The sequence below is a fragment of the Aythya ferina genome (genome assembly GCF_964211825.1).
Source record: "Aythya ferina genome assembly, chromosome: 20".
Classification (NCBI taxonomy): Eukaryota; Metazoa; Chordata; class Aves; order Anseriformes; family Anatidae; genus Aythya; species Aythya ferina.
The window spans coordinates 7,397,415-7,414,976 of NC_140318.1; the positions used below are offsets into that span (position 1 = coordinate 7,397,415).

Consider the following 17,562-nt stretch of genomic DNA (forward strand, 5'->3'; position numbering starts at 1 on the left):
GCAGCAGGCAGAAACCTCTCTCAACCTGCCAAGAACCAAATGTGGGACACAAGAAAGAATTATTGGTGCATGAAGCTTAAAGAGATAGGGGACTTATTTCTTTACTAAAAATAATGTGTTTGGTAATCTTTCTTTCCCAAGTTTACATTTCTGATAGAAATAGTTTACAACAACGAGCGTGAGAAAACAGAAGGGATGTGTGCAAGATCAATTTGACTCTAATAGAAGGGATAAATGAAAGGTACAGAGGTTAGAAGAAGGGTAGAAAATCCCAGGAGGCAGAGGCAAAGTGTAGTGTTCAGAGCAAGCAACAGACAGCCAACTCCTGCACTCTGCCTTCCCATTTACAGTGGTGATCTGGAGCTACACAGCCTCCCCAACAAGAATCTGATCTCACAGTATCGTTTTCTGTAAAATCTACCATTCTGAGCTACCCCGCTGTATAAAAATTACCTTTTAAGTGGCTAAGTAGACACCCAGCTTTATACCTTTCTTCTTATTTCAAGAAACAATGGGAGTAACAGCACTTGCCTGCCTTACTAGAGTGCTGAGAGCTTTAATTAATGTCTCTAATTCAATTTGAACTCCTTGGATAAAAGGCACTGCCTTGTGACAGCAAAGGTATTGCCCAAAATAGAATATAATTAACACACAGATATCAATCACAATGAAATTAAGTGTACATTCAAATACAACTTGCTCTTTACAGAAAGCACCTGCCTATTTTTCCTCCAAGAATCCTGAAGGCTTATAAGACAAGGAACATTTAATGTTCCAGGCTGAATTCTGATTAGAATAAGGCCTTTTAAAACTGCTTCTCTAAAAGGGGTTGCGACAGAAATCTACATTTACCCTGACAGATATGCCTTCGTGATGGACAGTGCTGGAAACTGATTGTTATGTGCCTCAGAATCAGTACTTCTCACATCTTCTGATCCCAACAGTTATTTACTTGAGCCCATGTCCTGTCTCACCAGCTGATCATGTTTATTAGCAGATATGATAATTGCATCATCTTGCTTGTTGAGATGAACCAGAAGGACCCAGAACACTACAGCACTGTGTAATGCTCCAGAGTGGGCATAGGCTCTGCTTTTTGACACCTTGAGGTAGTTGTCTTTCATTGCCTTTAGTACATGAACACCTAATGAGCCATGTGGCCGGCAGGGCTGTGTTTTGCTAAGTGCTATCCTCAAACAATGGCTTCTCCAACAAGATTGCAAATCAGTCTGACAAATACTATTGTATGCCCAAGCTGATAATAGGAAAGTGAGGGGGAAAAATAATACATTTAAGGGCATTGCCCATGATCACTGAGTGCGTCTTGTGCAGAACTGAGAAGAATGTTGGCTCCTGGATCAAAAGCCAGTGTCTTCCTCTAGCAAGGCTGTCCTTTAATGCAGAGATTCCTTCTGTGACAGATTTAGCTTTTAGTTTATCTTGGGTCTCCTACCCAAAGGCTCTATACATGCAGACGTCTCCCCTTCCTCTTCTTCCCCCATCTGCCTTGCACAATCCCCAGAATATATCTTACATCAGTGAAACCCCATAATGCCACATAACAAATTAATTTCAGATTCAAACTTGTTAGGAGTTAGATTGAATAGACCTCACATTATTGCCTTAGATACAAAATAGTCCCACTTTAGTAAGCTTTATAGCTTCCATGGGGACCAGCCCCGTGGTGTGTATTAATATTTAACGCGAAACAACATCTCTACAGAAGCTACGGGGGGAAAAAGATACTACTAAAAAATTAAAGGTGGTTGTGTGCTAGTCATCTTGACCCAGTTGTGCTCTACTACCCTCACTGCCTCAGGCACCAATCCTTGCTCTCAGCACTGATACCTCCAGTATCCAGCTTCCAGGTGGGAGATGTGGCCACTTCTTGTGGTCTCAAGATATGTTCTAGACATGTCTTTACCCCTGGTTAAGAGTTTTTACTAAGCCTTTCTATTAAGCATTTCTATTCATCCTGATTCTAACTTCGACCTAACAGGAAAGGAAGGGAGGATGTGTGTGGGGGGAATTAGTGAATATCTCCTCTCTGTTATAAACTGAAATCTCCCCAGTGTACGCTGCTCAGATATGGAAGGACACAGTGGGATTTCTCTGAAGCCCACTTCATTTGGTTGTTCTCATATTTCTGTTTATGCTTGCACTGTGCTGGGAGCTGGAGGTGAGCTATCACTCCACTTTGGTATGTAAGAGCTCCCTTCCTCTCTGCAATAGAAATTCAATAGGAAGTGAAATGTTTAAAGGAAAACTGATCCAGGCTGGCTGATGAAGGAAGTAGTTATGGAAGAGTTTAATGAACAGACAAGCAAGACGGTGAGGAGGATGTGCACAGATCATTATCAGCAGCAAACCTACGTACCTGTCTAGCAGTGAATATGCTGAGCTTGCAGCCGTGTGCTTGTGATGGCAGAGAGCTGTGGGCATGCAACGAGCAGTGGGGCAGATAAGCAGCCTGAACAGAGAAGCAGAAGAAAAAATCTCCTGAACTGGAATTTGGAAATGCCCACGGTGGGATGTAGCTGAGAGCATTTCCCAGTAACACCTCAGGTTCATGACCACTGTGACTGGAATCAGACCCACACCGTACCCCACTAGGAATAGGCTGTGTGCCCCTTGATGTGGGGCGAGAATCCCCAAACCCTTTTTTTTTTTTTTTGAGGTAAAGTAGTACTGCTCTTTTCTGAGAGGTGAGGGACAAAAGCATTGAAATCTGTCCTGATTATGGCAGAAATGGGAGTCAGTGTTGAAGGCTAATATTAAAAATGTCTCCAGTACAGGAACAACCTCCTCAGTCAGGAGCTACAGGTGCCATTAGGTTTAATAACAGTAATATTCTATCTGCAACTGGAAAGAAGTTTATATGTGCCCAACAGAAAAAAGTGAACATTCGTTGGCTTTCCCATACTTAATTTTTTTTTTTTCCATTTCTTCATGCAATGCAACAGCTGACTGTCGTTTTTAACTAGACTTTACACAATTCTGTTTTGTCAAGAGCTGCTGAGCTCGCTGCAGCTCCACAGGCACATGCTGTGCACACGTGCGGCCTCCCACGCACCCCGCCGCGTGCGCACACTCGGCTCTTGTGCTCCCCGTCGCACTCCCAGCTCCAATACACCCGCGCAGGAGATGTGCACTCGCTGCCATGGGCTGCATCTTTGCTTTTTTTTCCCAGAGAAAGCTTCTGGAGTCAAGGAGATGGCCACGCCAGCCATGATGTTGATGCCCTCTGCTCCGTACCATGGTGCTTGCAACAGGCAGGCTCTCACCTCCATGTGCAAATATGCGTGGAGCCTCTAGCACAACAGTGCAACCTCTTCTTAGCAAGACCTTTTCCCTCTGTGAACTGCAGACTTTCAGAGTGCTTGTGGTGGACTCAGACTCCCAACAAGAAGGGTTGCTGGAGATGTACAAATACGCCTGACACCAAAACTCTTGGTTGTAAGCTCTGCGTAGCCTGATTTCTCCTCCTTTTAAAGAGTAGCTCCAGGCTCTGTGAGCTATATTAATGCAGAAATGTGTGGGTATCGGCTGCCCTGAGGACACCTTTTGGCTAGGATTGTACTTCCAGAGTGAGGGCCATGGCCTCAAAGCTGCTCTGCCTGGGCATCCCCACCATGCTGGCACATCCCCACAAAACTCAGCAAGGCAACCAGATGGATAGGAGGTGGGCAGGAGGAGGAACAGGTCCTGTGTGGGGAGAGGGCTTTTTCAAAGCCTCGTCAGAAGCTCCCAGCAATGAGGATGTTCGGCTCTGGTGAGTGGGGAGCACAACCCAGCACTCTGGGCTGCTGCTGCTGCTGTGTTCCCCTCAGTGTCCTGGTTAGGAAGCCAAAGGGAATGGGGTTGGTGCTGGGCACAGGTGCTGACAAAACGAGCTGCTCCCCTTCCACCGGTGGAGCACACGGCTCCGTTCGGAGAGAGGCACTGTGCCAGCAGCATGACTGCGGAGGCGGATGATCTAACGGCTGAAACGCTGGAAATGGGAGTCAGGAGACAAGGGCTCTCTTCCAGCTGTATCCATGGCTTGCTGCGTAACCTTTGGCAAGGCATTTCACCCCTCTGTTTCCCTTCCCACTCATCATATGTCTTGTCTGTTCAGACACCGAGCACATCGGGGAGAGGAGCTGGCTCGTAGCAGGGCTGCCCGCAGCCATGCTTTGCACATGGCGGACGGCGTGCCCTACACCAGGTGCTGGGGAGTATCACTGTAAGCTCCTTAGCAAATCTCCCACTGCTCAATATGCATGCCAGCATGAGCCTCGATCTTGGGAAGAGCCCCGAGGTCCTACTGTGATCCCAATAGCAACAGACCCCATCCCCTCCTCCAAACACATGCCTCCCAAGCACCCCGGCAGGGAAGCAGGTTGGGGTGATTTTTATCTTTCAGCGTTTGGCAGGATTTCAGAGTCACGTGTGGCTGTGTGTGTGCGTGTGTGTCTCTGCGTCCGCATGCGCTCGTCGCTGAAACCTGGGTAATTATTTTGTTTTATTTTTTTTTTGGCAACACTTTAAAGCAAGAGCTGGGTCTTTATAGATTGCTCAGGTTGCATGGAGTATGGATTACAGATCATCAGAGAGACATGAAAGCAGAAGACACGTTTCTCTGGCACAGCATTAAAGGGACGATAAATGGGTAATTGTAGCCTGGGGTGCGGCCACCTTCTGCACCCAGCCCTCACCCCTCTTTGCGGCATTGCGGAGAACTTCATGAGGGAAATGATGGAAAAGCTGGGGCGAGGATGGCTCAGGTCGGGACCTGGTTATTTCAAAGGTGGTATGTACTCAGGAGGTTAAAGGCACCACTTAGGTGTGAATAAAACACTGCCAGATACTCCAAGCAGCAACGCAGACAGACTGAAGGCTTTTAAAATGTGATTTTTTCATGTCTCTTTTACCCTGAGAGACACTTGTCAAAGGATCAAAGCAATTCCTATTTCTAAACTCTCTCTTTCTCTCCCTTCTCCCTCCCCTCCCTCCGTTTCTTTCTCTCTCCTTCCTTCCCCCTCTCCCCTCTCTTTTTTCAACAGGACTCCACAGAATGGAGCAAGAATGAGAGGAAAAAGGCAGACAGAAAAGCATGAACTGGAGGCTTGTTGAGTTCCTCTACCTCCTGTTTATATGGGACCATATACTAGTACAGCCCTCCCACCAGGACCCCGCTGCCACCAACCAACATGTCTCCAAGGAGTTTGATTGGCTTATTTCAGACAGGGGGCCCTTCCACCACTCGCGGAGCTACTTATCCTTTGTGGAAAGACATCGTCAAGGATTTACAACCAGATATAAAATATACAGGTACGTTGGTTTGCTGTGGCTCCCGTAGCTGTGCGGTGGTGGGAACCCAGCCAGCTCCCTTGAGCTTGCGGCCTAGTCAATGGGGGGGGATGCGCCACTGCACCCGTTCCACCTGGAGATGCTTCTCTGGTTGCCCACAGCCCTCAGCTGGCAATGCAGATTGCTTCAGAGGCTCGGATGTAGTGCTCTGATCATGAGATGAAGGCACCGCAGTGCCCTGGCAGTGTGCACAATGTAGAATGAGATGAAAAAGGACCACAGGTGTGGGTGTGCACTTTTTGGGACAGGCAAAAAATTCAAAGTCAGGTTCACAAGCAAGTTTCTCAGATCTGTCCCAATGGGCAGACCAAGCATCTGTATCAAATTCACACATGTGCTCTGCCAACAGTTTTAGGTTCACAAAGCACGAACAGCCATAAATACAAGGCACACGTTGGTATGGCAGTTCTCACGCTGCTGTGCCTGCGTCCTAGCTGTGTGCCGCTTACTGCAGGCCTCTGCAGATGATCTCCGTGCATGAGTCAGACTTGCCTCCAGAACTGTGAGCTGGGTTTGAAAGTCATTCAATTAAAAAACTACAGAAAATAGGCAGAATTTGGATTTTCCTTTGCCTTCTAGGTTTTTCAAGCCTTTGTTGTTGCCTGTTTCAAGTGCTTCTTGGCAGCTGTGATATCCAGAAACATACTTATCTTTTTGTTATTTGAATATGAAAAGCTGGGGTGCTCAAGTGAGCCTCCTATTACAGCAGCAGGCACTTTGGAAGGAAGGGGAATAAGCCAGCAAGAATCATGAGATTTGGGCTAAAACCCAAAGACCAAAATCTCATAGCCATGTGCACATTTCCATAATTATATATCCCTGTCGTGCTTCGGAAAGACACTTGCAAACGTAGCTACACAAACTAGTGGGTAGGAAAGTGCTAGCGAAGAGCCTACTGGCAACATGCACACAGAGACACACACACACGTGTTTTCTGGGGGTCAGTGGGGGCTGAAAACCATGTGTGTGCAGGCAGCCTTCTCCCATGGGCAGAAAGCCAAAAGCACTTGCGGGGTAGCAGCAACATGTGAGACATCACCGATGTGCAGGGAAGAAAAATGAGTTTTGCCTGTCCCATCGTGGCCTGCGGGGAGTGCAGCATCCCCTCCCCTCACACCAGCCCGCGGAGCAGGGGCAGGTTAGCATGGGTTGAAGACGTTGTCCTGGCTTGTCCTCCTTGTTCCAAACAGCCTGGGGGACAACAGCCGCAAAAAGCAGAAATAAGGCTGCCATGCTTCCTCTGAGGATATCTCACAGACTTTGCTTATACAGAGGAGCAGAGAAAAGATGTCTTTTTCAAAAAAAAAAAAAAAAAAAAAAAAAGGTTTTGTGGATATGTGGATAGTTACGTTATACACAACTGCTGATTGTGGATAACCCTGGCTTCCCCCTGCCCTGCTGGATCAGGGCTGTGCTCCTCTGCCCCACACAGTGTCCTGGCAGTGGCTCTGCCCTTTGCTAAAGAGCTCTTTAGCACTAAACGCTACCCCAGCAGGCTCCAGAAGCTGCAGCGGGAGGGAAATGCATGCAATGGATGCATTCAGACACCTCCAAGGGCTGTCAGGGTAGGTCAGGGCAGAGATCCATCAAGCCAGGGATCCTGTCTCAGAGAATCATGGAGAAAAGGGGCTGCAAGGACCTTGAGAGGTCATCTAATCCATGCTGCTTCCCCTAGGCGGGCTCAGCCCGTACCTGTGGTTCATCTGACAGGTTTGTGAGCAACCTCTCATGAAAGGTTTCCTGCAACAGAGAATTCACACCCAGAGCAGACAGGCTGCACCACAGCTTTGCTGTTCCCATTCTAGTAAAGGAGCTAAAATCTTGCTTTAATATGAAGCCTGTGATTTGTAATTTTATCTACTATGGGGTGAGGAGCAAATTCCCCTTTGGTCTGTAGGAGACTGCTAAGAATTTGAAGGTTTATCTTAGTTCAGGGTGAATTTTATACATGGGAAGTGAAAAAGGATCTGTATTACTTTATTTCTGCTGGATATTACCAAAGTATTTATCTGAGAGACTTCTAGCACAGGGAGAACAGTGTGCAACCTCTGTGCACACGGGAGGCAAAGACAGCAGCATCTGCATGCGTGGGAGGCCTGGGGGCATGGGGAGGGGTCTGAAAAGAGTCTCGCAAACAGTCAGAAGCAGAGGCAGTGCTGGAAAAGTCATTATTCACAGAAATATTCAGAGGTGAGACGGCCTGGTGGAAGTGGCTAGGCACAGGGTCCAGAGGGAGGTGGAAAGACAGCGAAGGCCACATAGGGAGGCATCTCTTGGCCGTACATCATGGTGGAAGTGCTCTGGGACTGGCTTTAGGTCCCACTGCAGCCAGCAGAGCAGAGGGGGAGCCCTCGGGTCCTTCAGGAGAGCATATGGGGCCGTTAGGTATGGGACTGGCCAGACTCGGAGGGTTATTTTCTTCTAATATTTGTCCCTGTTTGCAGGACCAGTCACTTGAAAATTGGGCCCACACATTATTTAAGCAGTGCCCAAATCAGCCTCGCTGTGGTGAATTAGCGGAGTTCCCAGCAGCTAAGGCTGGACTTGGAGCCCCCCCTCCAGAACCTGTCATTTTACCAAAAGCCATGAGGAGAAAATCTCATTTTGCGGGCTCCTTAAATTGACTTCGAAATCTGTAAAGCTGTTGGGATTTTGTCAACTGCTTAATTCCAGGATAGAAGCCTCTTTCCTCCCAAATGATGTCTCTCAATTGCTCTTTGCACTACACTGGCCCAAGGGCAGCACGTATCCTGCAGTAAGAGTGACTTTTCTTTCCTCCGGAAAGCAGCCCACTTAGAGCATGGGAATTTCTGCACTCTTTCCTCTTTCCGTGCTCCTTTTCTTACAGATTTCTTTTTTTTTTTTTTTTTTTTTTTTTTTTTAATTGGTTGGTTTGTCCCTCAGTCAGTTCCTTTTGGCACCTGAAATTTTGTTGGATGAGGTTTGCCCTGACCGCTGCTCTTCTCCCAAGACCAACAGCAGCAGATCTCAACCCAGCCACAGCACCCGAGGTTTTGGAGTGGATGTGAAAACAGGCGAGAGGACCTCACCCGTCCCTAATCAAAACGCTGTTGCCAGTTTAGTGGTGATTTCCCCAGTGTCTTGCTGTGCAGGAGTGTGGACACAGCACATTAGGAGCGTGTCATTTACACTGAAAACCCACCGAGAGGAAGCTGCTCTCGATGTTACGCAGCAGTGTAAGGCAACACGCAGCACTTTCTAATTTTCACAGGCGACTTTAAAAAAGAAGCAGCATCAGAATAAAAAATGCAAACCTTCTCCCATTACAGGTGAAGTCCAAATATCTGTCAGCAGCAAGGAAGAGCCTGTTTTGGGTAGCAAGGCTATTAATACACCGCACGGGCAGAGCTGCTGTACAGCAGCGTAGCTGCCGATATCTTTTCATAGGATGCCTGAAACATCCTGGCACAAAAAGGCAGCTCGTGTCACAGTCTCCAAAGACTCATTCCCTCCTTCTGTGTTTTGCATTTTAGCAGACTTTAGGACTTTTTCTTGCAAGATTTGGTCCAAACTGATTTCACGGGTGCTCTCAGTCAAAGTTTGCATTGTGCATGCGATACTGGGAGGAAGGCAAGCAAAGTGGGGGCTGTTTTATACTGAATCATGGGCAGTAGGGGTAGGTACAACTGCATTAAAGAGGCACATTAATCAGCATCGATTCACACTAATAAGGCTGGTTTAGGGGGGCCTCTGGCAGGAAAATGTTGCTTTGATCATTATCTGTGCACTCAGATGCTAATGCAGATAGGATGGCAGATGCTGTGAGTGGTTTGTGGGATGTCTGAATATTCATTATCACTGTCCCTGTTGTTGTTCCTAGTCATGAGAGCCTGGGGTGCGAGATGCTGCACAAGGGCTGGAAAATGGATGAAGCTCAGCTTGATTTGACTTTGGGACTAGGGCAATGCTCAGACCAGAAACCTTTCCTGTTACCACCACACGGCATTTAATAGCTTCAGCCAACTTCTTGGAGCTATGCTGTTGTGTCACCCCTTTTTTCTTGCCATGGTGCCATGAAACAAACTCATTTTTTCGTGCCTCAGTTTCCTCAACTTAGAAGTGGAGATGACAGCACACTGCTGGGAAGACAATTAAATTTCCTCCACATTGCTGGGGAGATAATTAAATGCTGCAAGATGTACATGCCCATGGACCAGCCAGTCCTGTCCTGTCCCCCCAACCACAGAGAAACAGGACAAAAGCGAGTACTTATATACCCCATTTACAGTAAGGTCTCTGGATATATAAAAAGAAAATACAGCTCCCGAGACAGGACAGATTGTGAGTAACTGGCTGCACCAAGTGAGCCATAAATTGCTTGGGATGGTGCCCAGGGAGAAGAAAACTTATTTTTTATCCCCAGGATGTTGTTTTACTGGTGGTGCTGCGCTGGGACAGGAGAGGTGGGGGGGCTCTCCACCCTTGGAGGTGCTTATGAGCTGGTGATAGTTCTGCTTCAAGTGGGAGGTTGGGTGAGGGATCCCCCAGGGTCCTGTCTCACCAACAGATCTGTGGTTTCCCTGGTTCTCTGATTCAGAGTGGACACTAAACTGGGAGCTCATAAAGAGATTTGCACTACTAAAGGCAGCCTGGCCACACTAGAGATTTTTATTTAGTCCTAGAAAACCCACAAATCTGAGCAGCTACGTGGTCTCTAAATGTGTCATTCCCTCAGCAAAGAGGAAGAGAATTACCATGACGTGAGATGCTTCTCTGTTGCTTAGATTTTGGAAGAAAGAAAAAGAAAAGAGGGGAAGGAAAAAAACAATTTGGTCTAACAAAACTGTCTCACAAAACGTTCAAAGTTTTACAGCATCACAAGTTAAAACAATGAGCCAGATTATCTGTGACATAAATACGCAAGGAGAAGTCACCAATTTACCTGCTGGGGAGTCTGTTGTGGTGATTGCAGCACTGCCCCGGCCCTGCACAGCAGCAGGGTTGGTGAGGCTGCGTGCCCTGGGTGTCCAGATGCGTGCATTATGAGATTTTGTTATTTCTAAGTGAGGGGAGAATTCATTCTTTATTTCAGGCACTGGACTTGCACAATCTGGCTAATGAACATGAGCTTTTGATGCCTGTTTCTGGTACAGAAGTTTTGCCTTTCTTGACCAGAGCAGGCAGGTTTCTTTCAAACCTGTGATTTTCACAACTGAGGAACTGATCCAGCAGAAAACTAAGCTGACAGGAGAAAAAAAAAAAAAAAAAGTTAATTTACACCAGATCACTTTTCCAGCCTCACTGATTGTTTACTCAGCTGCTAATAAAGGGACAGGGCTGCATGGCTGGAGGCAGCAAGGAGACAGAGGAGACTACTGCTTTCAGCAGCAACATGGGTTAGAGTTGTATTAAAGTATTTGTGAAGCTGCATGCTAAGTTTGGGCAGAGACAAGCTCTATTACAGCTGCTTTCACCATTTTTTTTCAGTTCATTTTTTTTTCTCCCATCTCTCCACTCCTCATTGACTCTTTTTGCTGTTTCGCTATTGCATTGAATTTAATCTACTGGTCACCAGAGCTGCACAAATAATTGATTTTGTGGTTCACTGGTTGTACAGAAGAAAAATAACATTAAAAATGGGTTGATCTGAAACTGATGTTTGTTCAACTTTTCAGTAAAATGAAAAAATCAAAACATTTCATTTTAGGCTCAGTGGTATGTTTAAGCTTGGCTGTTTGTTTTCATTTTTTTAATCCAGTGAAACCAATATTTTTTTTCCCCACTTTTTATAGCATAAAAATTCACCTCAAAACACAAAGCCAACTAATGCTATTTAAAGGTGTCAAAAGGGAAACACTTTGATTTTGAGTGTATTTGGTTCAGCCGGTTGCTTCTAAACCTACTCATTCCATTTGTGTTGAATTTGCAAATAGTTTTTATGTCCTTGAAACTATCAAGGAGCCAAAACAAACAAATAAATAAAAAATCTGGCTTTCCTTAGACTTTGAAATCTAATAGTTTTCCAGGGTTGAGATTTGCTATCTCTTGGGTTCAGATTTTAGCATCCTAGGATAAAATATGTTATATATAGGATGCTAAGATATATATATGTTTGTGTGTGTGTCCCACCAGCACCGCTGGGCATGGGAGACACAGCCAGGACAGGCAGTGGGGTGGCAGCTTTGCTGTGGGAAGACTCAAGCTTGTCCAAAACCCAGATGGATGCTGAGACCCAGGTGCTACTGACTGAGCTAAACCATCCAGCATGCCTGTAGTACTTGTTCCTCTCTGGCACACATATCCTGGCAAGCTTTCAGTCCTGTTCCAGTTGTTTTTGGATGCCTGAAGCATCCCAAAAAGCTCCGTGAAGGTTCTTCTCAAACAGCAGTAAGGCAATGCTCTGCGCTGGTACAACCTGATAGGCACTGTTAGGCTTTTTAATTTTTGCTTTGGCTTTTCTAGTCATGCTGAAGTTCTGCTGACAAGGTTTTCCTATTAGGTTTTTATGCATTCTGTTTAAAGGGGACATCAACTTTTATGTGTTCCAGTCAGAGGCAAGGCTCTTTTCGGGGAGGCAAGGCAACAACTGAAGGACAGAGGGAGCTGAGATGAAAGGAGGCTCTTGCCTCTGAGTGGAATGAGCAATAGGAATCTGTACGGCACTGAATGGCAAAAAAAAATACAAAATCTCCATAGTTTACATTATGCATGTAAACGAGTGATGTACATTGGTTTGTAATCAGTAAATGCCTTGTAAATAAATGTGTGTAAACCAAAAAAATTTAAATCTATTTCCATAGTGCTTGCAAACAATGAAGCCTTCCAGTGTTGTCCTCAATGTAAATGTTAATCTAAAAATGACATTACTACAAGTTTATGCAACTTTACAAGGGAGCCACGATTTGCATTCCTGTCTCACCAGCTCTAACGCAGCCTCTTGGCAAGCTCGAGCCCTTCAGATCTGTGTGGAAAGCAGCCCACCCCACCACACAGCCTCTCCTTCAACCGCTGCCTTCATTCTTCATGCAGTTCAGGGCCCGGCCTCGTTACGTTCCTTGCATGTAAAGCCACCCTGCCTATGGAAAGCTTTTCGTATGAGAGGAGGAGAGGCAGGAGGGGTGGCAGGGAATGGCTGGGGCTGAGCTGTGCAGCACTAAGCCCTGGGAGCTGCTGGGCTGAGCAGGCGAGGAGCTTGGCCCTCGTCGGGGCTGGAGAAGCAGCTGTGCTGGCTGCGTTTGGATTCAGATGGCGAGGGCTCGCGAGCAGCCCTGGCAGCTGCAGGAGTTGACAGAAGGACACACCTCTCCTTCTCTTTGATATTCTTGAGAATAGAGGGCAAGCGGAAGGATAAGTGGCACCAGGCTTTGATAGGCTCAGAGCTGCTAACAGCTGGGCAAGCTTTGGGGAAAGGCAGCCCCTCATCTCCACTTGGCAGCACGCGTCCATGCCATAGGAAATGCTGCAGAAGCGGTGTTAGTTGGTAAGTTTGTGTCCTGGCAGGGTGCTTGTGGTTAGGACAGGCCAGTTCCTCTGCAAAAGAGCATGCACAGGAGCTGCATGCCCAGCAAGGCACAGCACTAACTGGTGCCCTGCCTGCTGACCTGGATAAACCGTTCATTGGATCAGCTGAGCTTTAGCACAGCTCTGCAGAGCTGCAGACCCAAGCACAGGAATCCACTTTCTAAGCCCAGAGTGAAATATCCCAACCATCCTCCCAACAAAGCCCAGAAGAAGCTCAGACAAATATTTTGAATCACTGCCTCTTTCCCATGATCTCTGCACCCTGTTGGGCTGGAAGGAAGCCCCTTGGATACCTTGGTGGGGTCTTTGTTCCCCTATGCAGGAAGAGGGGAGCTTTCCCCAGCTCACCTCCCAAGGCTGCTCCAAGCTTGCTGCCAGAGCACTGTGCTCCTCTCTGATTTCTTCAGACCAGCAGACCACAGTCCAGTGGGTTGGGAGCATATTTTAAAGGCTAACAAGCCAAGGAGAAGCCTTCACTTTTTTTTTTTTTTTTTTTTTTTTTTTTTTTTTTTTTTTGGTGAGCAGATTATCAATTCTGCTTTTAAGTCAAGCAGATGCTTATATCAGCAGAGAAGCTGTTACATTAAAAAAAAAAAAAAGTCATCCCGGAATAATTTTGTTCTGGCACCAGTAGCACTGGGAGATGGCATGACTGTACCTATTATAGGGGTTTTTCTATTTCTGGATCCCTCTAATGTTTCCCTTGGGTTCCAGAAAGTATGTATTTTTTTTTTCCTTTTTCCTTTCTTTTTTGCTGATTGCCACCCACCAGCCTCTGTAAATGGAACAAGACACGTCCCACTGGGGCAGTCAGAGCCATCCAGGCTGGCATCCCATGCTGAACTATTAAATGCAGGTACAGAACCCAAGGACACCCCCAAAAAGAAATCCAGGAATCAGCTTTACCTGGACCAGGAGGGAAGAAGGGCTTGGGCCAGCCCCTTGGGTGAGGTTTTTCTCCTATCATCAGCATGAAATCAAAGCCATGCAGGGCTGAAGCTCCATGCCTGGGGCGATCAGACCCAATTTCCCACCCGTGTCACCTTGCAGGCTTCCACCCCAATGATCCCCACATTTTGCCTGAGGTGAAGCCTCCAGCCTGTCCCAGAGGCCAGCCCTCAGCTCTGACCCTAGCTGGGGTGCAGCGAGGAGATGGGATTCTCCCAAGTATTTTCTGGGCTTCTAAATCAAAGTCCTGCTGACAGCGCCGAGCACTAAGTGCCTGCCTGGGGCCCTGCTCCTGCAGTCCTGTGACGACATCAGAATTTAAGCTTTAATTAAGGAATGAGTGTGGGGAGGGAGGGAAGCATCTCCAGCCCTTATGACTGTGAAGGGAAGCTTGGAAACATGACCTGAGTGCAAGCAACATCTGCTTTAATGCACAGCCAGCTCTCAGCAGAGGGGAAAGCAGCCAGGAGGGGAAGCCACTGCATCAAACTCCCATCCAGGCTTGTGCTTCTGCTTGCAACAAGAGAGGACAATTTCCACAGGAGCTGGGCTATGTCACAGTTTCAGTGGGGTGCTCTCAGTTGCTGTACATGGCTCTCATGCAGCCTGGCTGGGCCAAATCCCCCACTAACACGACCTCTGCTTCTGCACAGCCCTTGTCCAGCGGTGGCACGAGGCAGCTGACTGTGCTGGGCTCCTGCAGGCTCTGCTGTGCCAATGGGGAGCAGCACTTTTTAAGCAGCAAGATGGAAATTCTCTGTTCCAGGGTTACAGCAGGTGATGTTTTGCCTCTCAGAGCTCTTTAGCCCAGCTATTAGGGATGAATGGTTTGTTATGCCTACGGCCTGCCACCCTTCTACACTTGCTGGCCCAAAAGCCAGCAAATGCTGCCTTTGCTGTGTTCTCTCCTGCCATCAGTTTCAGCAGGGAGCAAGCAGACATTTTAGAGACAAGCTAAGGAGCAGGAGCCTCAAGATGCTCTCCATCTCACAGGGGTGCACCTTTGGCAAGGTTTGTTGAAGGTTCGTTGAAGAAAAACTTTATTTGATGGCTATGCTCTCAGCCAGCACACCAGGGACTGGAGACTCCAGTGTGCTCAATACTGCAACAACCTTTCATTCCCAGGAATGAGCACCATGAAAAGGCAGAGAAAAGCTGCTCCCCTATAACTTAGAGCTGGGGCCTGTTTGACTTAGTCACAGCTCTGACAAGCATCCTGATATTGACTGTGCTGACATGGCTAGAGATCTTGTCATTTCTGTAATAAAAGCATCCCTTTGTAAGCTGAAAACGGGATTCATGGGCTGGTAGCTTCTGGCAGCTCCCTGCCATTCAGCCTGGATGAGAACACAAACACAGACCAGGGGTGGATACTGCCTCCCCACAGCTACTCAGAGGTGGAAGAAGGACGAGGTGAAACCCAGCATTATGTGTCAGGAGGGCAAAGGTGTTTTTGTTGTGCATGTCCCTCCCGACCTCATTTTGCTTTAGCTCTCCTTTCTTCCACACTGATTCTTTCCCTCTCAGCAAAGGAAAAGCTGTCTATGGCATATTCAGCATTAAATATTTTAGTGTTAGCTTCCAGCTCTTGAGCTGAAAAACAGAAAGAACAGTACTTTTTACTCCCCTCCAAATATCTGGGACTTTCCCTGGGGAGTGCAGCTGTACAGCCTGGCTAACACTAATGAGAGAGCTTGGTACACAGGGCAAACTGTGTGTTGCATGATTAAGAGAATAAGAAAATAAGAAAATAAGAAGAAAAGAAGGTTGCTACCTTCATCTCTGGTTAAAGCTCAATGATTAATCCCTACCAGACTAAGTTTTTCTCCTTGCACTTTACCTCCTTTCTTCCCTGCCTTCCCCCTATCTGCAATACACAAGCAGACTGTGAAAGTCTCAGACTTTCCCCTTCCTGCCCAAAAAGACTCCCGACTGTTTCAGGGAAGTATTTGATATTTGAAATCTGTGCCATTCTGATTCAGCAGCTGAGTGGTGCTGAGTCACATGGTGAAGCTGTATCTCAAGATTATTTAGCGTCTCTTCAAAGCCCACACTTTTAGAGTCCTGTGATTATGTAAGAGTCTCAACTCAATTTTTAAAGTAAGTTTACGGCCCTCATAATTGCTGAGGAAAACTTGATAATATGACTCCTACATACTCAGAAAGCAGAAGCCAAAAAGAAAAAAAAAAAAAAAAAAAAAAAAAAAAAAAGAAGAAGAAGAAAAAGAAAAAAAAAAGGAACCCTGAAGTTTATCAGATTTTAAAGTCTCATGAATTTTAAAACCAATCTCTTAATTCTTTTTTGGAGGCTGACTCATGATTTTCAAACAGTTAGCAATATGGCTGTAGGGATTGTAAGGCTGGTTTGTTATCTTATTAGATAACTTACATAAAATATCCAAACCCATGGAGACTCGGAGATTGAGTACTGCACTTCAGGACACAGCTGGAGAGAACAGCGCCTTGTCTTCTGTATGGATGCTGAGGATCTCCTCTTAATCCCAGTCTCTAGTCACTACTGCAGCATGAATATTTCCCAGAATGATATTAGCACTAATCATATGAATGAGAGTAGCCATAATATTGATCTTCATAATACTTAGGTTATTAAATTTGAGTTTGAAGGTAGTTTTGTGGGGTGATTCATAATGGTAAATCTCGTCAGGCTGCATAAGTAGGGAAAACAAGTCACAGAGCAATAGCGTTGCAAATATATTCCAGAGTCTTCCACCCTACCACTAGATTGTACACTGAACAGACACTTGTGAACGCTGGCAATACCAGAATTGATGTTTTGTTAATCGTGTGATAATCTCAGATGAACCTAATTAATCAGGTGTTGCAACAACTTGCTCTATTGTTTCTGTGAAGCGCATGCATCACTCGGGGGCACTTTATTCCTGGAGTATTTTCACACAGACATACCAAGACAGGGATGCTTCCATGACAAGATGAAAGGATTGCCACCATCACCATTAAGTGGTGGGCTTGCTATCCCCAGACAAATTTACCCATGCCCACTGAAGAGGTAGGGAGGTAGCAGAGCACATCCCATGCTTGTGGATGTTCCCAGAGCCTCACACATCTCTGTGCAGACATGAGCATTGATGGTTGAGGTGCACTCAGCTACTGAGGTACTGGGAGCATCTTGCATGGCCCTGTAGCGGACTAAAGGAAATCTGGAGATACCATCCTGTGAAATAGTAGGGGACAGAAAAAGTCCTACCCGCTCTTCTAGCACATAACAAAGGAGTAATCAAGAGTGTGGAAGGGGCTGAATGCTACTCTATATAATAAGCTTACAGGATAATTGCCAACTGTATTTGGGCTGATTTTTCTTCTGCAGAAAAGGCATAAAAGCAAGTTTATTGTTTTCACTCCTGGGGACTGAGATATTTTCACCACATTTTAAAAAAAAAACACCGTGCTTTATCTCCCCACTTGAGCATATCAGCTCCACTGGTGATTGTCTCCTGCATGGCTGTGGGTCAGCATCAAAGGCAGAGTTGCTGTAAGCACAGCTGCTGCCTGCTGTTGGGTGTGGAAGCTGCTCAGCTCTCTGCCAGAGTCTTGCAAGTGTTTGTGCCACTGGGGTGGGATTACTTCTCATAGTGATAGGGATTGCACACTGAAAGGGAGGAGAGCTGGGTGCTTCCAGAAGGATGGGGGAAGGCAAAAGGCAGGATGGCACAGTCTTTGCGATTTAGGTGTAACAACGTTGTCTCTGGGGAGTAGAAAATGTTTTCCTCAAAGAAAGGTTTTGCCAACGTGTTTTCTTTT

The 17,562-nt window shown here is 46.5% G+C and overlaps 1 protein-coding gene across 1 annotated transcript in view; it reads left to right on the forward strand.

The window, feature by feature from the left end:
• Window positions 1–17,562, forward strand: part of BRINP1 (BMP/retinoic acid inducible neural specific 1) — a 90,369-nt gene that overhangs the window by 23,161 nt on the left and 49,646 nt on the right. Inside the window, exon 2 of the mRNA XM_084494271.1 lies at window positions 5,046–5,313. Coding sequence (XP_084350397.1) covers window positions 5,096–5,313 — 218 coding nt within the window. The 5' untranslated portion in view covers window positions 5,046–5,095. The remainder of the gene's footprint in view (window positions 1–5,045; window positions 5,314–17,562) is intronic.